Source organism: Nuphar pumila, chromosome 16 (assembly GCF_984573655.1).
Source record: "Nuphar pumila chromosome 16, dmNupPumi1.hap1.1, whole genome shotgun sequence".
Taxonomy (NCBI): Eukaryota; Viridiplantae; Streptophyta; class Magnoliopsida; order Nymphaeales; family Nymphaeaceae; genus Nuphar; species Nuphar pumila.
In genome coordinates this window covers 79,802,941-79,827,712 of record NC_143264.1, presented here as the reverse complement: position 1 = coordinate 79,827,712, position 24,772 = coordinate 79,802,941, and the positions used below count along the sequence as shown (strand labels likewise).

General features: G+C 37.6%; 2 protein-coding genes across 2 annotated transcripts; both read right to left on the bottom strand.

The window, feature by feature from the left end:
* Positions 1–18,770: 18,770 nt before the first annotated feature.
* LOC149813780 (protein neprosin-like) lies at positions 18,771–20,821 on the bottom strand. Its single transcript, XM_089991306.1, has 4 exons — positions 20,544–20,821; positions 20,410–20,463; positions 19,927–20,073; positions 18,771–19,379 (listed from the first exon to the last, which is right to left on the bottom strand). Exons 1-4 carry the CDS (start codon positions 20,721–20,723, stop codon positions 19,002–19,004), a joined length of 759 nt encoding a protein of 252 aa, XP_089847432.1. The 5' UTR covers positions 20,724–20,821; the 3' UTR covers positions 18,771–19,001.
* A 1-nt stretch (position 20,822) lies between these two features.
* On the bottom strand, positions 20,823–21,577 carry LOC149813779 (uncharacterized). The gene is made up of 3 exons (XM_089991204.1): positions 21,344–21,577; positions 21,186–21,272; positions 20,823–21,092 (listed from the first exon to the last, which is right to left on the bottom strand). The coding sequence occupies exons 1-3, from the start codon at positions 21,575–21,577 to the stop codon at positions 20,823–20,825; spliced, it is 591 nt and encodes a 196-aa protein (XP_089847330.1).
* Between the last annotated feature and the right edge of the window lie 3,195 nt (positions 21,578–24,772).

Below are 24,772 nucleotides of genomic sequence, written 5' to 3'. Positions count from 1 at the left end.
TGATATGTTGTTCTCCTTTTCTTTTATTTTTTCCCACTTATATGGACCCAAATGAAGCTTTGTAACTATCCTTTTGATTCTACAATATTTTCCACTGGTTTTATTATTTGTTTTCATCTGGGTGATTAATGATCAATAATCTCTTTTTTTTTTTAGATCACTAGGATTATCTTGGAGCTCATCATTATTGGCACAAGTGTCATCATTTAAGTTTAGAGCAGAATTTGGATTAGTTCTTCAAGAAGTCATCAACTCTAGTTCCTTCAATTTGCGTATTCTGTTTCCTTTTTACTTTCTGAATTATGGCATTGTTTTGCAATGTTTCTCATATTAAAAAGAAGTGCTGATTTGAGAATTCATCTGAGCTAGGAGATGTTCTGCTTTTGAGTGATTACAATATTGTTTGTATGGAACTTTTATTTTGGATTCTATTAGATGATTCCAATATTGTTTTAGGTTACTCCATATTCCTGCAGTGGGCTTCTTTCATGAATAATTTTGGCTTTCTAAATAAACACAGTGTTGCAAGACTATACTATAACCTGTGGGAAGGGCCTAAGATATATATATTTATGATGCCATGTTATATGATATTGTAATATCAAGCTGCACGAAAAAAATTAAAATTAGAAAAAATGAAAACATTGTAACTTAAACTCGTATTAAAAAATAAAATTTAAAAAATTAAAGTGTATATTTGACATTTTTACCACAAGAAGATGATAATTAATAAGCAGTTGATTTGAACACTCATAAGCGAAGTGGCATATTAACATATTATAGAAACTGAATTGGGGGAAGTTTTTTTTAAAGCCATTTTCTGTGATGTGTGAAAATTTCCATGTCACATTATCACATATATATGGCACTATTATCATTATCATCCTAGAATTTCCCCTTGTCTCTCTCTCTCTCTCTTATGGTTTTATTATAAAATTAGCATATCAAACTAATAACCAACAAACAAATTTAAACTTTATCAACAGCTAAAGCTTACCAATTCTTTTATGATGAAGAACTTCCTTTATGTTTATATACGTTAAAAGTTTGCTCATTTTATAGGTGTTGACTGATGCACCCAACTTAGCTGGCCGCCGCTACTAGTAGCATAACAACTGATACACCTTAGATTGGCCCAGTCACTGTCCATCTGCTTTGTATTCTGAATCTGTGGTGCCCTGCTTCTAGTTTTCTAGATGTGATCCATGTGCCTAAACTCCAGGGAGTAAGGCTTACTCTGCAGTTCAAGCAATCACTGAAACATGTAGACGGGAAAAAATATATGATCTTCTGCATCTCTTTCTGTCACATGGTTGTTTTGGTTCCGTCTTCTGATGAAGATAGTTGGTCTTCCTAAATGTTTGGTGCTGGTGGTACCTTGCAAGATTAATTTTAACTTTTGTATGTATGTAGTTTAGAAGATAATAGACCAGCATGGCCTTATGAATTACCTTTCACCCAAAATATAACATTTCGACCTGTATTTTTGACCTTGAATTTTAGTGGCATAAAAATGCTCTATCTTGTCCTTTTCAATGGGTACACAAAATCCCATGTCAAGTCATAATATTTTGTCTTGTGCTCCAGTTGCTATTACTATCTCTCTCATCAAGCATACAATTTTTTGTGCATGAATTGAACCTCTGTTTCTAGTTTCATAAATTGCACAATCAGACTAGGGAAAAACCCACAATATTGGATTTAGTGATAGCAAACCCTTAAAAGTCGGTGTAAATTTGGTTTTAAAGATTTTGATTTAGATCAAGTCTCTTACCTCACGGTTTTCACCTCTTCCTCCCTTAAGCCATATTTCTAGCATCTTCATGCATGAATCAACCTTCCAAATGTTGGAATATGACAGACCAGTAAAATCCACAAATTTTCAAGAGTTGAAATGTGTTAGAGGGAAAACTCTCTTCTTGTGATTTGGGTATGAAAATGAGGTTGATTTTCACCTCTTCCTCCATTAAATCCAGTTATCTAGTGTTCTCATATATGAACCGAGCATTCCAATGGTCCCATTAGGGTGATATTTCTGAAATATCTAAGCTCCAATAGGTAAAAAAAAACCTAAAACAAGAGGGAAAACTGTTTTCTCTTGTATAAATTAATAATGTCAAAATGAACCTATTTAATCTAAAAAGTTTGGTAAAAATGGTCAGAAATTTAAGAAAAGTATTTGACAAAAGGTCTTGGCTCCAGCAAGTATCAACTTGTACAATATATGCCAATACTGTATGATATACTATTCTTCCAAAAGGGTTGTACCATATCATGGTCTGATACACCACTATAGCATATCAAAGCACAGTTTCTTTGGATACATATGTTTGATTAAATTCTGTTAAAGAGAACCGACTGTGCTTTGTTGGTAGCCAGCCACTTCATTGAATTTCTGCGACCTCTTTTTTATGTACCAACAACTTTTTTGTATCAAGTCATGTTGGGCTGTTGTGCGTACAGTGTAAAAAGCTAGAATTGTGATAAGATTTGAGTGCTGAAAAAACTTAGACAGCCTGAACAGGTCTAACATATTCAACGTATGCTCGAGCAGACTGATTTGCCAATTCAAGCACATTCATCCAAAAGATTGCGATCCTTTTCCTTTTCAGTACTTTTTTTTACATATTTATGGAATTGTTGGAGTTTTATCTGTGAAAACAGCAAACTAGTTAGAGTATATAATATAGTAGGTCCCATACTTTGTTGCCATGAGACCCTATTTAGGGCCACACTTTGATTAATCAATGTATTCACATGCACTCTTCTGCTATTTCCGTTTTTTAATTCAGAAAAGGTTCAAACATGTGTTGTTTTCAAACCTAGATACCCTTATAAGGAAATTATTTAGTCTATTTGCCTTTGAACATCTTGATCTGGTCCACATTAATTAGGTTTTTGAAGTATTTTTTTCAAAGTTCCTATACACTGGAGGCACTAATGAAGGGTATTTCTTGAAAGGAAGAAAAGGAGTGTATGACGGATCATACTCCCCCTTCAAGATTGAAATAGTATGTCTGCCATGTGATCACCCATCTTGGGCATTGATAATTTTTTTTCATAACTGCATATCTCTCCTGCTAGGGAATAGGCTTATCTTTCTTTTCTTCAAATCATCAACTTGTCTAAACCATGCATGAACATAGTCCTTACAACTACGTTGCAGCAAGGGCCAAGATAAGCAACTGCTCAAGATGTCACCTCATCACCTTTTGTAGATGTAAGAAATAAGAAAGACAGAATATTGTACTTAATGTTCTAACATGATGTTTGGTCATCCTTATCCAGTTCAAATATTAAGAATAGAAATAAGAAGACAGGGACAAATATGTTCTAGCATCAAAGAAGGTCTGATTTGTGACACTTATTTCTACTCTTATTCCTGAACAAGTTTTTGTGGGGAGTATTCTTTCTACCAAACAGAGTTCTGGTTTACTTTCCATGGAAGATATTATAGCTTGTTTAAGTATCATACAGAATAAATGTCTCTTCAGTTTTCACTCAAATCAACTTACTCTCACCTTGGACCAACTTCTTTTGCAAAGGGTTGTCATCTCCTTACAGAGGGTTTATATACCAACCAACTTATTAGTGTTTAGCTGGGTATGGTCCCTTACATTATCTTGATTGTATAGATGGTTGAATTTGGATGTATATTCAACAGGAAAATCCTTTATTCAAATCTCAAGTAAAATGAGATATGTAATGGGTAAAAGGATAAACAGATCTGGATGTAACAAGTGTTTTTCCTATCCAAGTTCATATCCGAGTCTATATTCACTTGTACTATGTCTAATTACGCTAGATTTCGACCATTTAGTGTTAAACAAAGAATGAACTGTTAGCATCCTTGTCTCTAGGACTGATTCATGTCTTCGGCCTTCTATGAACCAATGATACCCATGTTTTTCTTGCTTGTGTTGCTAATTTGGATCCATCTAGGTTACTTCCCTTTCCATATCAGGTCATATCACAACCAAGATCTTTTCACTTTGAAAACATTTTTTATTCTATTTGAGAAAACATGAAGTCATACTAATTCTCCTCTGACCCACAAGCACACATTTATGATGCTTGGTCCCCCCATGGGAGATTATACACATAATAACAGCTAAATTGGCAACATGTACATCAACAATTTGGTGGTCTCAGGAACATCTACTCAAGGAAAAAAAAGGGTTGTTCCCAATAATCCAGCAGGCAGGCACCATGAGGGCCAACATTAATGATGACTTCATTAAGAACAAAAATCCGGAATAGAAAAATGTCTTCCCTGGACAGGACTGCTGATTTGCATCTGTGACTTCCCAAAGGTAATTCCCATGGGATACTTGACAAAAATTATGGGATTCTGGTGATAAGTACATCAATTTTAGGAGAGCTTAAGTGGATATCTGAAAACCATAATTTACAAGTTCAAAATGGGATTTCATGAGGAAATATCAAGTTAAAAGTTTAGAAAAATTTACGCTTCTTAAGAAGTTCATAGAATCAAACCAGATACAGCCAATGAACTAGAGAAAACTCAGATGAGCATTCATTTCTCATCCATGCAGTGTAGTACCAGTCATGTGCTTGTGCTGCTGTGCCTATCTATGAGGTCCTCGTACCCAATGGCCCTGGCTGGAGAAACCTGAATTCTCTGCCTGCTACAGCATCAGTTCTGCATCTTAGGGCGAGCGACCTTTATTCTTCCCATAATCATTTACAAAAAGTAATGAACCTGTGTTAAATGCTGCTTTTCCTCATGACAATAAATCTAAGATTGGGTTTTTCCCTGAATTAGAAGAGGCATCTCAAGATGCTCAAAGCGACAGCTGTCTCTAAACATCAGATGGATTTGTAATGATCCATTTTGGCTTGCCATATTTAATTGTCAATAGCTGATCTACTTGTCACTGAAACATTTAGATATGTCTTTACCAAGGTTGCCAGACTAGGAAGCGGAAGCGGAAGCGAGAAACAATACGGGAAGCGAAAGCGAGAAGCGATACATTTTAAAATGTATAGGAAGCGGGAAGCGAGGAATAATATATATATATATATATATATATATAAGAATTGAATGGGAATCAAAATAAAATGCAAATAAAAGCTAAGATAAAAGTGACTAATATTAAATTTCATGATTCTTTACTGTAAGAATTAAAATTTTAACAAAATCTAAAAGTGATGACTACCAATTTAGGGAAAGCACTTGGAAGTGAGTGAGAAGAGAGAGAAAACACATAAAAAACATGAAAAGTTGAGTAAGAGAACATATAAGAAGAATAGATAAAGCATGTGGAAAGCATAGGAGAAGCATGGGGGAATCAAGGTTCTCATCAAGTTTCGGAAGCGAGGAGTATCGCTCTTCCGAAGCAAGTTTCCGGGAAGCAGACTTCCCACCTATCTAAGAAGCTTCCAGTAACTCTGGTCTGAACAATCAGTTTAACAACAATTGAGGGTGAAGGAAATGCAGTAAAGCTGTAAATCCAAGTGTCTCTGCCATACTGATAGATCGTCTTTGATTTGATCGATCTTTGAGAGCAAACAAATGATAAAGGTAGAAATAGTGTTCAAGAACAAGGCACATCTTTAATTGTCCCTATGTTAAATTTATAACAAAAAATAATAAACTCCTTAGCAACAAAATTAGACCTAAGCCGCCAAAGGGGTCGAACTACATCTTATGATTATCACCTTGTTGGTGTTGTAATCAAGTCCCTCGGGACATATCTTCAAAGAATGGAGGCGGAGCTAATTGTCACATGGCTTTGAAGTGCCTGCATGCAAATGTTGCAACTAAAGATGTTTGCAGGCTTCTAAGATTCAAGAATATACCAATTAGTACTATATGAAGAATTTTAATCTTTCAGATGTGTGACCCCATGGAGACTGGGGATGAGCAGCACTTACTATGCTTAAGGTGATGATGTTCTCATAAAGATTCAAAAGAAATCAATAGTCGGTGTAATATAGTATGGGATTTTATGTGCCAGGATATTGCTGTAATTTATTAGGAGAGGCATCCTGGAATCTATTATGCATTGGTACTTGTGGAAGGGTTTTGTACCCATGTGGACAATACCCATACTTCATGGGTATGGGGCATGCTAGTGTTGGATGTGGCCTCTTCTAGACCCAATTCATTACCCATTATATGAGATCATTTCCATCTGTTTCTGAAGGTGCATAAAAAGGTTGTTTATATATATATTGGTAAGTTGGTAGAGTTAGTAGATGTTATGTGTAGGAGAAAGATGGATATTTTATGTCTACAAGAGACTAAATGGGTAGGTGAGAAAGCAAAAATGATAGAACCTTGAGGATATAAGATTTGGTATACAAGAATAAATAGAAATAGGAATGGAGTAGGGATTGTTATTAGTCGTGAGTTTATAGATAATGTAGTTGAGGTCCGTAGGAAGGGTGATAGGATTTTACTTATTAAATTAGTATTAGGTACGGATATTATTAATATTATTAGTGTTTATGCACCTCAAGTAGGTTTAGATGATTCCATTAAGCGTCAATTTTGGAAAGATTTAGATAGAGTAGTACAAGGGATATCTTATGGAGAAAAGCTTTTCATCGACGGTGACCTTAATGGACATGTAGGCATTAGTAGAGATGAATTTGAGAGTATCCATGGAGGCTATGGTATAGGAGAAAGAAACGAAAGTGGAGAAAGGATTTTAGATTTTGGTTTGTCCTATAATATGATCTTAGCAAACACTTGGTTTAGGAAGAGGGAGTCTTACCTAGTAACATTTAAAAGTGGGCTTAATACGAGTCAGATAGATTTTTTTCTACTTAGAAAGAGAGATAGGGGTTGTTGTATCGATTGTAAGGTTATACCGAGAGAAAGTGTAGCTATATAACATAGAGTCTTAATTTTAGATTTTAGAATTAGAAAATGCCGGAAAATGGATAGACATAGGATAGATCCTAGAATTAAGTGGTGGGCACTGAAAGGAGCTAAACAAGGAATGTTTGTAGAGCAGGTAGTTAAGGAAGCTAATTGGTGTCTCGAGGAGGATTCAGAATCAATGTGGAATAAGATAGTGGGTGGCATGAAAAAGGTGGCTAAGAAGGTATTGGGTGAGTCTAAAGGCGGTGCACCACTAGGTAAGGATACATCATGGTGGAACGAGGATGTCAAATTAGCTATTAAGGTTAAAAAAGAGTGTTATAGAAATATAAGTAAGAGTCATGATAATGAGAATTTGGAGAAGTATATGATAGCAAAAAAAGAAGCTAAAAAAATAGTTCGAAACGCGAAGGATAAGGTATATAAGGAGGTTTATGACAAATTGGATACCAAAGAGGGCGAGAAGGATATTTATAGGCTTGAAAAGATGAGAGATAGGAAATCGAGGGATCTGGGTATGGTTAGATGTATCAAAGATGAAACACAAATGATTTTAGTCAAAGATGAGGAGATTAAGGAGAGATGGAAAGATTATTTTGATAAGCTATTTAATGAAAGTCATGCTCAGGATCTTGAAGACTTCTCTATTCCTTTTCATGAGAATCGTGACTTCATGCGCAAGATCCAAAAGAAAGAAATTGCAGAGGCTTTGAAGAAAATGAAATCAAGAAGGGTAGTTGGCCCAAATGGTATGCCTATTGAGGCTTGGAAATGCTTGGGTGAGAAATGTTTAGAATGGTTGACAAATCTTTTTAACAAGATTTGGCAGACAAATAAGATGCCTAATGAGTGAAAGACGAGTACTTTGGTGCCTCTATATAAGAATAAGGGTGATATACAAGATTGCACAAATTATCGTGGTATAAAACTCATGAGTCATACTATGAAACTTTGAGAGAGGGTGATTGAGTATAGGTTGAGGAAGATTATCATGATATCGGAGAATCAATTTGGTTTTATGCCTGAAAGATCAACTATGAAAGCTATACATCTTCTTAGACAACTTATTGAGAGATATAGAGAGAGGAACAAAGATTTGCATATGGTTTTTATTGATTTTGAGAAGGCATACGATAGAGTACCTAGGGATGTTCTCTGGAGGACAATGATGAAGAAAGGTGTTTCTCTCAAGTACATTAGTATAATTAAAGATATGTACAAAGGAGTAGTAACCAATGTCCGCACTTGTGGAGGGGTGACAACCAATTTTTCTATAACGGTTGGGTTACATCAAGGATCTGCATTAAGCCCTTTCCTATTTGCTATAGTGATGGATGAGCTTACGAGATCAATTCAAGAAAATGTGTCGTGGTGTATGTTGTTTGCTGATGATATTGTTTTGATTGATGAGTCTAGAGCTGGGGTTAATGCTAAGTTAAAATTATGGAGACAGACATTCGAAGCAAGAGGTTTTAAGTTGAGTAAGAGTAAGACAGAACATATGGAATGTCGGTTTAGTAAGCAACGAAGTAGTGATGGGAGTGTAGTGAAGCTTGGTGAGCAAGAAATACCGGTGGATGACTGTTTCAAATATTTGGGATCTATCATTCAAAAGTATGAAGAAATTGACGGAGATGCAAATCATATGATAAAGGTTGGGTGGATGAAATGGAAAAGTGCAATTGAAGTGTTGTGTGATCGTAGAATACCATTGCGGTTGAAGGAAAAGTTTTATAGGACAACGATTAGGCCTACTTTACTATATGGTACGAAATGTTGGGCTGCCAAGAGACATCATATTCAAAAAATAAGTGTAGCTGAGATGTGTATGCTTAGATGGATGTGTGGAAATACAATAAAAGATAAGATTCGAAACGAGGAGATACGTAAGAAGGTAGGCGTTGCATCCATTGAAAATAAGATGAGAGAGAATCGTTTACGGTGGTTTGGACATATTCGGCGAAGGCCTAATGATGCTCCAGTTAGAATGATGGAGAAATAAAAAAATATATTAGTTAAAAGAGGTCGGGGTAGGCCTAAGAAGACTTGGATGGAGATGATAGGAAAGGATATGAATGCTTTGAACCTCACCGAGGACATGGCATTGGATAGAAATGATTGGAGGAGAAGGATTCATGTGGAAGACCTAGAATGATTTTCTTTTTTGGTTCATATCGCCGACCCCAATTGTTTTGGGATGAAGGCGTAGTTGTTGTTGTTGTATATATACTTTTAGTTCTCGTGTCATACCCTGCATACCTGCACTTGCACCAATACCTATGTGACGGCCTGAAATTTAGTTTTTCAGGCAATTGTAAGATATTTACTGGTAAAAGGTGGTTGGGACACTGTGTTGTAGCTGTACAACTTACGCTTCTTATGTTCTGAGCATGGTGACAAATATCACGATATTTACGAAAATCTTGCGAAAAAATGCGAGAAATACTCTAAAAGTTTTAAACGACTAAATCTTGCAAGATTTTTTTTTGTGACAATTTCTCCCATAATATCACGAGATTTACTAAATCTCGCAATATGTTTGTCACACTTTTTTTTTCCATGGTTCTTTCAAAACTCCTAAAACCCTAAGTTTGCAGAAAACACAAAAAATGCAAAAACTCTGTTCTGCAAGGGGTGACAGCCGGCGACTTCAACCGGTTCATCTCTCTCTCTCTCATTGTTTGTCTGTTCTCTGTTTTGGGCATCACTGTGCATCTCTCTTTATATTTTTCGATTTTCCTTCGATTGGGTAAAAACCTATAAAAAAATGTTGTTTTTCGTATTTCCTTAGTATTCGGAAAAAAACCCATCTCTCATGTACATTTTCTTATTGCACCATTGATTGTGCGTTTATGGATTAGGCGTTTAGTTGGTTTATTTCTTATTACATGCTGAATATCTCCTTAAATTATGTAGTTTTTAGTAGAGGAGCATGTGGCCTTTTTTGGTTTGAGTTAGCTCCATTTTTTTTAATCTATAATACTGAATTCCTTGTGTTATTTTCTTGCTTTGTTTCCATTAGTTTTTTCTCACTGTTAAAATTCCCCGTTTTGTTGGTGTAATTTATCTGCGGCACATCGAGCCAATGATTTTTGGCCATAAATCCATGAAATAGATTTTATGCTTTTTTTTGCATGTAAAATTTAATTAGTTTATTTTATTTTTTAGTTTTTTTGAGAATTTATTTGATTTTTTAATTTGTTCTCGAGATTTTGCCGAAAAAACTTGAGAAATATTAAAAAAGTTGAAAATCTCCTGAGAAATTGCCATTTTAAACTTTTGTCACTATGGTTCTGAGAATGAAAACCTGTCTTTCAGTTTTGCCTGATGCAAATTCAGACAAACAAACTTGTTTTTCTTCTCAAAAAATTCACAGAAAAAAATGGGTGTATCATTTTTTGGTTATGTAGGCTCTCTCTCTCTCTCTCTCTCTTGCGGATCCTCTATTTTTAATTCTGTTCTATATCTCCTTGTATAGTACTCACAATGTAGAACTCCACAATGATGGTTGTATCTTACTTGGAATGGCATCATCTTATTTACCGTAAGTTAATGGGAACATTTTGAATAGGTTGTTCTTTTGGCGTGGTTATTCTTTTATTTTCCTATGATGTTTGTGTATAGGAACTTGATTGCTATAGTGAAAAATTTATTAAATCTGTGGACATTTCAGGAGTTCAAAAAGTTTCAAAGATTATTACAGTAATTTTTATCCCTAACAGAATGAGCCGCTCAATTCTTTTGAGGTAAAGGCAGTAGAAATGAGCTTCTCGAGAGTAGTTGTTAGCCTTAGAACGCAGTACCTATTCTCAAGAGTAAACATGAATTTAGTAATTCTGAACGAGGATCATTCGAACATTTTTATCATGAGTGCCAATGTTCTCTAAAATGAAGAATCGTGCTATTTATACAGGGGGGGGTGTGGATGTGTAAAATGCATGGCTACTAAATGGGATCTCCTTGACAATGGGTCTTACTTTTGCCTCTCTTATCGTGGTAGAAATGGTTAAAAGGCTGAAACAAGATCTAGTCCTTCTAGGTTTAGCCATTGTCAAAAACACACATTTAACAATTAGGGGTGCACAAAGAGCGGAGCTAGCCTGAGCTTGGCTCTAATATACATGAGTCGAGCTTAACATAAGACCAGGCTCGGTCTAGATAAACAAGCCAAGCTTGATCAAGTAATTGAATTCAATTAAGCTCGAAAAGCTGGATTAGGCTAGTATAAGTCATATGTAAATTTTTTATTTCCAATATAACACAGTTGTCGTTGCTTTAATGGTTAGGGTAGTATTTTTTGTCATAAGGTGGCAGATTTGAATCCCGTGGGCAGTCAAAGTTTTTTTTATTGTTGTTAATCCAGTCATTAATCTTGTATATGTTTTCTGCACCCTCTTTAGCAGGAAAAGGGTGTACACTAGCGGTGAGGTCTTCTGTCAGTTTTTTAGTTGGTCAAGCGAACAAATCCTGCCCCCATTGACCTAAATCATTTTTTTTTTTATGGATTACGCTATAGCTTGACACCCTTTTTTTTGTATTTATAAATCGAAGAAACCTAACCCGGCACCAAGACCTGGTCACGCTGGCTCAGCCTGCAATACCTATGGTCATTGTGTCTGCAGCATAAAACTCTGAGGCTAAGACCCCTGCCCCTGCGGCCTATGTTACGTGTTGGCTTGCGCAGAGGGGTGATGTCCATGAGAATCAAACCTTGACTGCCGGTCTAGCAGCCAAGGCCCCACTCTACTATGCCAACCCCCCTTGGGGCTATAGCTTGGCACTTGAACAGTGTTCTTCAAGCTCAACTTTGAGCTCGAGCCTAGATCGAACAGATTCACTTCTGGCCAAGCCGGACTTGAACAGCCCAGGCTCGGTTGTGTCTGTCCCTGAGATTCATATACTAAAAATCGAATCATTTTTGTTCAGATGCTTAGGCATCTCTTAGTCACATCTAGCATAGGGTTCTGTAGACAAGTCACATTTCCCAATTGAATTGGATTTCATCACAACTACCTCTGCCATCAATATGGGTGCGGTATAGCTAGTATGATCTTGATGACAGAAGGTGATGGGTGGTCCCCAAGGGTTAAATTTTGCTATGAATTATCATGTCTTCATCACAATCAAATTAACATCAATATATGAGAATGTTGGTGTATATTTGGGCATATGCAGTGAGTTGCCGCAAGAAAAGGGGGGGCTTGGTGATGTTATCTTCACCAACCTGGTGCCACCCTCATCTCACAATAACTGTTCATCTGGATTTTTGGTTCTTATTAGGCTTTCCCTGTCCAAAATTTAACCTATATATTGTCACAATACGGTTAGGGATTTCTTCTTGGTGTTTGATTTGTGTGATAGAAGTCGTTGAGAGATTCCTTTGGTAGTTTTTTGGGAGGTAATGACCTAATTCCATGTGAATGTTGAACAGTTTGAATTGTTAAGCAACATCATTATGAAGGTAATCTGAATATACAATACCATCTTTGGGGCACCTTCCACAGCTGAACTGGTTCCCTTTGTTGAAAGTACAAGATCTGAAGTTGGTGCAGTGAGCTGCTAGCTCATTGGTTTCCATGCAAAACCGAGTGTTAGATGTCAATCTGGAGCACCAACATCTATTGACCTAGAGAGTTAAGTGTGCAAATGGATCGGATATAGTCAGATATCTGATCCGAGCCTAACATTTTATTTTTGGATTTGGATTCTTAAAGTAAGATCTGCATGTGCATTCACATTTGCTAAAGCAGATTATTTTCAGATTCTGACCAACATTTTAAGTTGAATCCAATCTGAATTTGGATCAAAATCCAATATGATTGCATTTTTTACATTTAAAGAGCTCATTTGGTTTCTTGCCGAATCCAATATTACCGCATATATTCCAAATGGACTCAACACTCCCTCGTCTGTGACTCGGATCTGGATTTACTATTCAACAATTTGGATTTGGATCTGAGATGATCTGGCTCATGTTTGACCTGTGTCCCCTATCTATTTCATGTGTTAGCTTTGCGAGGCTCCTCTAGCTCTGTCTAAGCTCATACCAGCTCACAGAGACTGCATGATTTGGTTTATGTGCCGGTTGGTTCAATCAAAATACAAAAGAATTGGAGTTAAAAATTGAAGTTTTGAATTGATCATTTTATCTGTGAGCATCTGCCATTTGAAGGCTATGTTGATTTGAAAAGGGTCATTGCTTGCCTAGTGTACAAACACAGGTTCTAATCCTAAAAGCAGTCGACTTCATGCAAAAGGTTAGGACCTTCTTCAGTATGCTGAGAATACAAGGCTTTGCAACAAGCTCAACATGACTCGGGCAAGATCTAGCGGCGTGCTTGAGTCTGTTTGTGGATTTGGTTGGATCTGTTTCCAATGTCCAAACCCATTGGGCTAGCAATTTTGTGACGAGGGCAATACATGACTAAATGTGTTCTTGATACATAGATGCACAGACTTAGATGTTATATATATATATATATATATATGCTTGATTATATCAAACTAAGAGATGCTGACTATGCGAGATGGTTCTAAAAATGAACGATCCAGATGCTTTGCCCAATCCATTTTCATTGCTGGCTCAAACATCTAATGGAATGTCCAGACGACGAAGTCACAATTGGCAGGGAAACCACGTTATTTATACTATAAATCCCTCAAAAATTTAGCAAGAATTCTGAATAGGGATGGCAGTGGACTGGGGGGAAATGGGCCCCTCCCTGCTTCGCCCCGTTTGGACCGGGGATGGAGGACATGAAATGGGGATGGAGGTTAAAATCAAAACCCATGCGGGGATGGACTTTCGCTTTCCCCTGCCCCGCCACGATCCATGCCTTGCCCCGCCCTGCCTCATCCCCGATCCTTCTTTACAGATGACAGTGGACCGAGGGAAAACGGAGATGGAGGACATGAAACGAGGATGGAGGGCAGGATTTTGAGACCGGGCGGGGGTGGAGACCTTGTCCCCCACCCCCACCCTGGTCCACTGCCATCCCTAATTCTGAAATGCTTAAAACACAAGGAATGATCTAAAAAAAGACATGGAGTGCCCATTACTCTAATCCTTTCATATGATAAACTATACTTGAACAAGATAAAACGACATTTTAGACGAGCGATAAAAACCATGGAGAACTTCAAAAGAAAAAATAGCATTCTATATGCTCATTATTTTTGGTCTTGAAAGGCAAGCTGGGGTTAGGTAGACCCCCTACCAGTTATACAACTATTCCATTGGGTTTTGAACCTGCAACCTTCCAACACATGGTGACGTGCAAATAGCATTCTATATGCTCATTATTGCACAGACAAAAATTAACAATAAACAAGTCCTATTTTTCGATCAAGAGCGTAATTTGTGGGGTTAGATTTGTTTGTCCAATTTGGCTAGCTCCAACATGATTTGTGGTGAGGTTGTGAGTGTAAAGACTTATCTCCAACTTGATTTGTGGTGGGTTTGTGAGTGTAAACACTAAGATCTAAATGGATCCAATATTCTCTTTGTTGGAAGTCACTATTGAGGAATCAGATTTTTTTTTCTATGAAAATAATTGAAAGAAATACAAAATCAGGTTCATCTAGAGACAAAGTCCATGCCCCCTGACCATGGGATCTCTTAAAAATAGAATAATATGAAGAAAGAACAAGTTCACCTAATTTTTCCTTCAGCAACTCCTGCAATAAGACTAATCTTTCACATCTTGGGTCCCTGCGCTTGGGTGTGCTGTTGTGCTCGTTTATTTTATTATTATTTTTAAGGAGAAAATCATAAGAAAAATATCTAACAATGAGAGGCTTGCCTAAAGTCCAAGGTGGATATTAAAAGGCTACGAATATATTTTGAAATATTTTAAAAAGTTTTTAAAAGAAAACATATGGGATTGCCATTCAATTTTGAATGTTTTTAGAGTTGATATAGAGAAAAAATTAATTTATTAATTAATAAAGGTTCTTAACTTTCAAAATTTACCATAAAAGTGTTTTCAACTACCAGGACAAAATTATGAGCGAAAATATCATGTGGATGACACTTACCAATGTCATTCTAGGGAAAATCTCGGAAAAAGGCAAAATCTCTCAATATTTTGAAATGTTTGATTTCTCTATAAGAAAAATCTAACCAAAATATCAGAGTAGATAAAAAATATAAAGATTATATACAAATAAATAAAAGTATACTAAAAAAACATTGCAGTTTCAAGATAAGAGGTACCTTAAAAATATTGCATTGTTTTTCGCATTGCATAGATTTTGAAAATATCGCGATATGAATGCTTTGAACCTCACCGAGGACATGGCATTGGATAGGAATGATTGGAGGACAATGATTCATGTGGAAGACCCAGAATGATTTTCTTTGTTGGTTCATATCGCCAACCCCAATTGTTTTGGGATGAAGGCGTAGTTGTTGTTGTTGATAGATTTTGAAAATATCGCGATATATTGGCCATATTTGTGATATAGATGTTGACAACCACCCATGCCAGCCCTGAGGTCTGAACAGAAGATGATGGCGTTTAGTGGGCATCCAGTTTTTCTTGAATTGAGTAATATAAGAAATTAATCAAAGACCCATAACATATAGAACAGTGCCTGATAATGATGATGGTGGTTGTGGTATAGGTTTCACAAACTCCACTAGTGATCTCAGTACTACAAAAAAAATCTGATTCATGTACATGATCCATTTAGGTCGAATTAGGTGGGAAGTCTCCAAAGAAAAAGTCCAAATCCAAAAACCATTCACATCAGTGGGCACTAAAGCCCACCCTAACAGGCCTAGAATGACTTTGGTAAACAGGGTAAGTAAAAAAACACCATTGCCTGACTCAATTATATTGGCTTGTAAGTTTGACACGATCTAAAAAACTGGTAAACAAATCGAATGAATCGATTAGAAGGTGTTTAAGCTCATGTTACTCTTATGATGAGCCGAGCCGAGCCTGGCCGAGCTGAGCTTGAGCTGACTTATTAACCAAAACATATATATTTTTTTAGAATTGGAGATAATAGAAATTGAATTCTAAAACTGCTGAACCAATATCTCAAACTGGTTTATTTGCAAAACTGACAAAGACATAAGTGGCACTCACTTTTGTAACTATTCCATGTTTTTGGCCGAGACCAAAAAATATGACAAACATAGCCAATTCACGACTCAAGCCTACCAATAAAAAAAAATCTGACATGTTCATGTTTTTGCTTGTTAAGACCATTTTACAAGCTGAACATGAGCAGCTTGTCTTGTTTCTCAGTACACAGACCTTATCCAAAGCATTTGGTAGGGTGACTTGCTAATGTCACTAAGTTGAGGAGACGTCATAAGTTCGAAACCCATGGGTGACATCCCTTGCCACAAGGTCGAAGCTGGGTGTACTAGGCAGGGGAACCTCAAAGGTTTGGCCAACTGAAGGTTAGCCAATGTGCAGTCGATGATGGGGTTTTTCTTTTAAATTACCCATAAAAAAACTTGGTCCAAAGTAGGCCCAGGCATAGCCCACTGGAAACCGTAGGTATTTTTGGTGAGACTATTCTATTAATGCCCACCGATTTCTGCATATGTTTAGGACTTCAAGGCAGGGTTGCAAACGGGTCAGATTCAGGAAGCCAAATTTGCAGTCTTGGGATTCGACTTTCTAATGTATTTTGGGATCTGAGATCCGATCCGTTTGCAACCCTATTTGGAGGCACATTAACAAAGCGAGGAAAAAAGGATCTCTGACCTACTGTTGCGAGGTATTAAATGAGATCAGATTGTTTATAATGTGCTCCATACGGGAAGAAAGCAGTAAATAGTAATGAGTGGTAATCATGTGTTCTCACCCACAGTAATTAACATACATGTAACAGTAAATAGTAACGGATGACCACCATATGACATATGTGGCTATGTGGGACACCAGCCTCACACCACGAGTCACAGTCACAAAGTTGGTGCCTGGTGGCTCTCACTCACTCAATCCATTGAAGCCCTTCGTTTATTTGAGTATTTATTTATTTAGTTGGAGTCTTCTTACCTTAGACTAGAAACCGGAGGGGAATGCTCTCATGCTACAATTCCCAAAAAATTCACTGAACCCACTTACTGAATTTGCTAGCAAACGGCTCTTGACATTGTTTTTCTCCCTCCCCCATTCTCAGTTAATTCAATGGCAGGCAGGCAGGTCCACATTTTTTATACTGTTTGAATTTTGGCCTTTAAGAGTCTGGTGCACGCCATTATTGTTATCATCGATCATCATGCGAGACCAAAAGAGTAGATATTAATGACAGTAACTTCAGCCCCCTTGTAGGGATGGCAGTGCCACCCCGCCTCGCTCCGTTTGGACCGGGGATGAAGGGCATGAAACAGGGATGAAGGTTAAAATCTATCCCCGTGCAGGGATGGAGGCAGAGATGGATTTACACTTTCCCCGTCCCCGTCTCAATCCCCGCCCCATCCCCATTTGGACCGGGGATGGAGAACATGAAACGGGGATGAAGGCAGGGGTGGAGGTTAAAATCCATCCTCGTGCGGGGATGAAGGTTCAGATTTTGAAACGGGGAGGGGGTGGAGACCTTGTCCCCTGCCCCGGTCCACTGCCATCCCTACCCCCTTGGGAAGAAGATGCTGACTTCTTCATCCCATGGTGGGATCTGTAAGGGCTTAGGTGTTGGTGATTCCACTCTAGGTTTACTTCGCAAAGGGATGACCTCATTAAGTGAGCCGGTTCTCGACCAGGGTTTCTCATTGTTAAAAAAAGAAAAGAAAAACCCTAGTGTGATCATTTCGACCAAAAACTCTATGGGCATGTTTGATACCGGATCTGTTTCAGATATGAGGTCCAACACAACTTACCTAGGGGAGGGCAACGAGCACGGCCAGCCCAGCCTGCTAAAGGACCAAGCCGACTGGGCAGGCCCAGTCAAAGACCGGTTTGGGCTGGTGCTTGGGAAACCCTTGCCCCACGGCTCTCCCATTAGGCCAGTGTCTCTAATGAGACCCTGCTTGTCTGATAGGAGCAGCTGGTGCCCGTCACCTTGTGTTGGGACGTTGCAGGTTCAAAACTCAATGATAGTTGTATAACTGGTAAGTGTCTGACTAACCCTAGCTTGCCTTTCAAAATATATGTACATATATATTTGTAAAACTTGTCTCTCTCACACACAGTAAGCTGACCCGGGTGTGCTCCGGGCTGGTCCGAGCTTGGGTCTAATTTATAGACCTGGGCTGTGGCAGGCTGGCCCGCAGGGCGCCCAGCCAATTACCCACCTGTACCTACCCCCCAACAACCTCTCATCTTCCCCTCCCCCAAATCTCAGATCCTATCCTCGCCAAATAAAGATCTTAGATATGAGGTAACCTCGGATCTGAGATCCAGAGTTTGACTGACAGACGTCGAATCTTGGCATGGGGCCCATGCCATATCAGCAGCCCCCATAAGTAATTCACCCAAAGAAATTATTCACAAAGTAAAAAAAAATGAATTACAAAATTAAATATAAGTACATTTACCCAAGCCACAAGCGTACCTATTTCCTATATGCACAAAAAACAACTTTTTATTCTGAAACTCGAGGATATTGGCATCATATTCACCACCACTAGTGTTTTCTCAAATTCATCATGCAGTGTGATTCTAAAAGAGACAAGCAGCGTTAGTGGCAAAACCATAACGTCACCGTAACAACCATCTAATCCACATTATAGCAGATGTGACTACAGGTGAATGACATGGTTTTTGCCCAAGGTGCACCTACACCTACCTAGGCAGAAGAAATCATGTGGGTGTAGACTTCATCTTCCATCTCAATCAGATCTCACAATGTATTCAATACAGCACACAACTTTTGTTTGATAGGAATCACATTTTGGATCATGGCCATTGAAGATCTTTCAAGATGGTAAAAAACTTACATGCACCTAACAATCACATGATCCAAAATTTCTCTTCTGCTAATGAAATCATATAGAACATATTTGTGAGGGTTAATTGACAAAAAAAACTCAAAAATTATGGTCGTGAGTGTAGATCTATTTAGAGAGTTCGGATTGAGCAAAAAATACTTGAAAATCTATAAAAACAAAGAAAAAAAAAGAAAAAGAGGGTAGGAACAAAATTGGAATTAGGATGCAACATATAAAGAGAAATTATAAGAAATGAAGTTAAGGGCAGCGGGGATTGTTCCCGGGTCCACCAAAGTAGAAGTAATAGCCCCAGACATTGCTGTAAGAGCTCTTAATGTTGTAACAGTTGGTGTCCTCTGCAAGGGTGGAGAGGGTGGAGACGGGGCTGAGGCTGTTGTCGCTGTCCACAATCCCTATGTTGCGGAAATAGCTGGAATGGCGGAAGCCATCCTCAGCAAAATGCCCGCTCCCCATCTGAGTGGAGGTGTGGTGCTCGTTCCACTTGGTGTTGACGATTTCTCCTCCCCATTCCACCATGTCTGCGTGGTCGGCGAGGTGGGTAAAGAGCTCTGCGGGCCAGTACCCAACCAGTGTGTTGTCTCCAAAACCCATCCACCAATTCCCCAATTTGGGATCCTAAAATTAAATATTAGAACAGAAAAAAAACATTGAGAAACAGAAGAAAAGCATGGTTGGAGAGAGCAAAAAAGTTATCAACAATTCTAATCTCTTTTGAATACCCAAAATTCTCAATAATCAAGGTAGATGGTATAGTGCAAGTTACAAATTTAAAAAAAAATAGAAACAGAAGAAAAGCATGGTAGAAGAGGGAGAAAACAAAAAAGTTATCAACAATTTTATTCTCTTTTGAAGGCCCAACAATCAAGCTAGATCGTTTAGTAGCTCGTTTGGATATATACATAAACATCTCCATGAGAGAGAGAGAGAGAGAGAGAGAGAGAGAGAGAGAGAGAGAGAGAGAGAGAGAGAGAGAGAGAGAGAGAGTGTAAGGAATATCTAAAAACTCTCTCGTTTGACCATGTCGTTTTCGGGGGTCAGAAGAAGTTTTAAAGGCCTTATTATGGGGCTGGTTCATGTCAATTTGTCTTTGTAGTTTTCTAGACTGGTCGTGTAAGTTTGAAGCTTCTATTTCACTTTAAAAAAGAAAAGAAAAGAAACAAACCTTCCAGATGAGAATGGTGATGTCATATTGATTGCCCGAATACGAAGAAATGGGGGATATAGCAGCTCCAATGGCTATTCTGCTGTTGGTCTGAACAAATCCAGAGCATAGGAGGTTGTAACATCCTGTTTCTTGGTATGCATCACTCTGCAATCCAAAGTAAACCAAATGAGAGAGAGAGAGAGAGAGAGAGAGAGAGAGAGAGAGAGAGAGAGAGAGAGAGAGAGAGAGAGACGAAAGTAATTCAACATTACCACTCATGAAGATCAACAAAATGTTGAACCCATGAACTGAACAAGAGCAAAAGCCAAAACAAATAAAGAAAGCACAACAGAAAAGACCACCAGATAAACGGGCTCACGCGGAGCCGCTTGCCCAGATTGCGGCAAAACAGAGGTAGCATTAGCAGGAGGGAGGGGAAGATCAGTAAGATGCATACGCAAGATCGCATAAGAGAGAGAGACTATGAAGAAAAATGCCAACCGTCCAATATGTAAATAGCCTCGGTCTGCTATCACCGTAAAGTTCAGGGCTAACCTGACTAGAAGAATAACATCATCAGTATCCGTCCCATTTTGTGACAAAAAAGAAAAAAGAGGGTATGAGAAGAAACATACCTGCCATCCAGCTTCAATGCTGTTGAGATCAGACCCATCAAAGGATCCGGAAATAACCCACATTTGTGAGAGGCTGAATTCATTGTCCAGTTGAATGGAAGGATCCCAAACATTGATGGTAGCCTTTGCCCCATAAAACTCCCCAGTGCCAGTGTATGCAATGGCATGCTGCACATACATTTTCCTTCAGTTTGATTCATATGAAGCAACAAAAATATGAAATTGGGGCTGCATGAAACTTGTGTTCTCACAGGAGAGTATTCAATTTTCATGCCTTGGTTAACGTACTTCATGTCCATTGCCGCTAACAACATCAGGGGGCTCTGTGAATCTGGATGGTTGACTTATGAAGCGGCGCACTCTCTTCTTTCCATAATGGTATATGGATTTAGCTCTCAACACATCATCCACAGAGCTTCTCCTGATTGGTACTGTCCCCCTTGGGCAGTGCCCCGTTTTGTGCCAAGTTTGCCATGCCCCTCTTGAAAGTCCACTGCTAGAGTAGTTGTTATGCTTTAAATTCATCTTTGGTCTGATTGGAGGCACATTCTAAGCAAATACAACAAATGAAAAAATGGGTTTAAAAGGTAACCAAGAGAGAATGGAAGATCATTATGAAAGAAAAAGAAAAATAACAAATACCTGAATCTTATGGTTCTTTAGTAATGGATGGTCTAAAGCTGGTTGCTTGTGCTTGTGAACACAGTCGATTATATCCCCGTCCAAGCTCTGCAAAATTTGAATCACTTATGATGATGGATGGTGATGAGGATGATTATGAGAAAGGAAACATGCCATACCTGTATTGTCCTTGATGTAGGCTTGTTGATCTTGTCCAAATGCCTCTGTATTCTTGCTAATCTGAAGCTGCTAACATGGTTATACTTGGTGGAATTGAACTCTGTACTTCTAGCAGCCGTTGGACTTTCAAGGAGAAGGAAGAGGGCGATGAACGCAAAGGTTGAAGAAGAAGAAAGAAGATAACTCCCTGAAAACTGACAAACACCATTTTTTCTGCTCCTCCTCCTCTCCATCGTCAGCCCTCTCAGCTCACACACCTCTTCCTCTTCCACTCATGAGGTCAACACTCGTGTAAGTGGAAGGAGACAAGGAAATGAAACTATGAGAAAAGGAAGAAGAAGAAGAAGAAGAAGAAGAAGAAGAAGAAGACTTGAAAAAATGGTACAATTAAGAGCAGTATTTAATGCGTAGTCTGCATTGGGAAGGGTGGTTTCTGCATAGGAGTTGGCCGGAGATTTTACAGACTTCAGAATGGATCCGGCGACGTCGGTTCCTGTCTGAATGAGAGAGTGCCCAAGCACGCTTTCATCAGAACAATAAAAACGCAAACCTACCGGTTTCCCTCCCCCTTTAATGACCAACTTAAATTTGCATCTGCCACTCCACTCAATTTGCCTTTATTACAAGTAAATAATATCCCCCCTCTCTCTCATCTTTTTTTTCTCTCTCTCTCTCTCATCTTTCTTTTCTTCTTTCCTAGTTGCCGTTGAGTTTGCTTAAAGAAACCTCATAGTTGACAAGATAACAATTAATTATTTGGACTGCAGACCAAAGCGTACGTATGACCCGGTAGCACAAAACAGGGCAAGGCCTATGAGTAGTGACAATCTTTTAAAACTAGAAAATAACGGCTGCCAAATTCTCGTAAGAAATTGAAAATGTTCATTTCATGCATTTTTGTGTAAAATATCAGCAAAATAAATAAATTAAAATAATTAATATATATATATATATATATTTATAAGAATATGTGTGTGCGTGATTGGTGGTAAAGGTTATTGTGGTACACAGTAGATTTACATAAAACTAAGTTTTAAAAGCAAAATTTCTGAAATATTTGTCTTATAAAATCTTTACCCACAAATAAAAAAAAGTTTGATCCAAGACTCTATTCATATGTTTTTAACGGTGAAGATCACATTGATAGAATCAGATTTCTCAAAAACACATAACATAAAGATTTTGAAGGAGAGGACCATCCTCCTCACACACACACACACACACACACACATATATATATATATATATATATATATATATATATATATATATATATATATATATATATATATATATGCTTTTAAGGTGGTACAGTAGCATCATAACTTACACACTTGATTTGCATAGATCCAAACTCCAAATGCAAAATCTAACCTTTGAAATATGATGTTTATATCATTTTTAGACTACCCTTATTTTCATGAATGGTGAGCCGTTGATTTTCATTGTCCCAAAAATAAGATCTTACAACAAGACATGTTCAAGACAAGTTCTTTTTTGTTTTTACCAAACAAGCCATAATCATGCCTGTAAGGCTTGTATGGAGCAGCAGCTAGTGCACGCCACCTTGTGTTGGGACGTTGCAGGTTCAAAACCAATGGTATAGTTGTATAATTGGTAGGGGACTGTTTAACCCCAGCTTGCCTTTCAAAGAAAACCTATAAAGCTTGATCCACAAAAAAAAGAAACAAATGGTTTTTACTTGAAGGATAAGATACTCACGAGCGTGGCCAATATATTTCCTCATTTAAAAAATATACCAATAAGTACGGGATATTAGAACATTTATGGAAACAACAGCCTCCCCAAGATCCCCAAGATTCAACAAATCAGTTCACAGGGTTCACATAAAAAACCAAGATTTCACACAAGCCAAAAACTTCTCACCTCTCTCCTTGGATTTTTTTCGCCCTCTTGGTTGCGTTAAACCCTGACACTTGACTCCTGCGGTGAAACTTCTGAGAACTCTTCCAGGTTAACACTAGATTTCAGAGACATGGGTCTCCATTTTAAATAGCAAAATATCATGATATTTTTGTTAAATTTAAATATCATTGTATCGTGATGTGATGTGATATTTTATGTTTTTATCGGTGATTATATATATAGTTTTTATTTGCCTATTCAAGAACATGATTATTTTTAGGGTTAATATTGGCTACTAATAAGGTAAGAAACTAATGAACAAAAATCACTCTTTTCTTCAAAAAATTTCATTTTTTAGATCAAATGTTAAGGTTAAGGATGTGATCAACATGGTTTGCTTAGTAGGAACTTGTTTTGAATCATGCGATTATGGCAAGTAATTAGGTTTTTAAAGGGGTCCAAAAATCAACGGTACACAATGTGCCAAATTTTCATAACTTAAAATATCAGCATGATCCAACGCTTGATCCTTAGCAAAAAACCATGCTGAGCACATTTATGTGGTTAGATTGAATCGATACAACTTGCACCTATGATTTCTAGCTCATTAGTTCCATACCTTTAGCCAATATTTTACCCTTATTTTTTTAACAAGTTTTTTTCGACATTTTAGTAAATTGTTATAAGGATGTTTCATATTTACTTATTTTGTATTTTTATAATAAATAGTTTCTACATTTTTTAATGAAAAATCCTACAATACCCACACAAACTGTCACAAAGATATTGTTAAGATCAATAATGATGACGGTGGTGCTAACTAGAATCCGTCAACTGCACCAACGGGAGCTCCACTTGTCTGGTAGGAGCAGCTAGTATACGTCACCTTGTGTCGGGACATTGCAAGTTCAAATCCCAATAGTATCGTTGTATAACTAGTACCCCAGCTTGCCTTTCAAAAAAAAAAAAAAAATCTGTCAACTGTTCTATATATTGAAAAGCTTGTCTGGATTTCATGGTGAAACATTTGTACTTGCCTTCTATCTATGCGAGATTGGCAGTACTTGATTGGAGAAAAATACGAAGTTTTAATGGAGAAAGTATGGGGCCTCACTTGCACCTCAAGTCCATCAAACATGCAGAATATTTTACCCAGAAAATATCCTAGAGAAATACCATTTATTAGAATTTCCCCACCGCCAAAAAAATCATGTTTTTTTTTTCTTTTTCTGTCGAAACTATTTTATTCAAAGTTTAACTAAGGAGTCAGCTGGATCAGGGCATGTCGGACCCAAATTCATGGTCATAGGGTCTCATCATAGTTACATATATCGTTATCAAGATTTTCCCAGCAAAGGAAAATTCTCGTGATAAATAAAGAATCTGTTTTCCCAGAAAAATTTCTTAGGAAAAACTAACATATATTTAAATTTGAAAAATATAAAAAATACAAAAAATATTAAAAATAAAAATATAAATATAAATATAAATATCATGTTAATAACTTGATAATATCGTGATAAACCCTGATATTTTCTAAATAAGTGATAATTTAAAAAGAC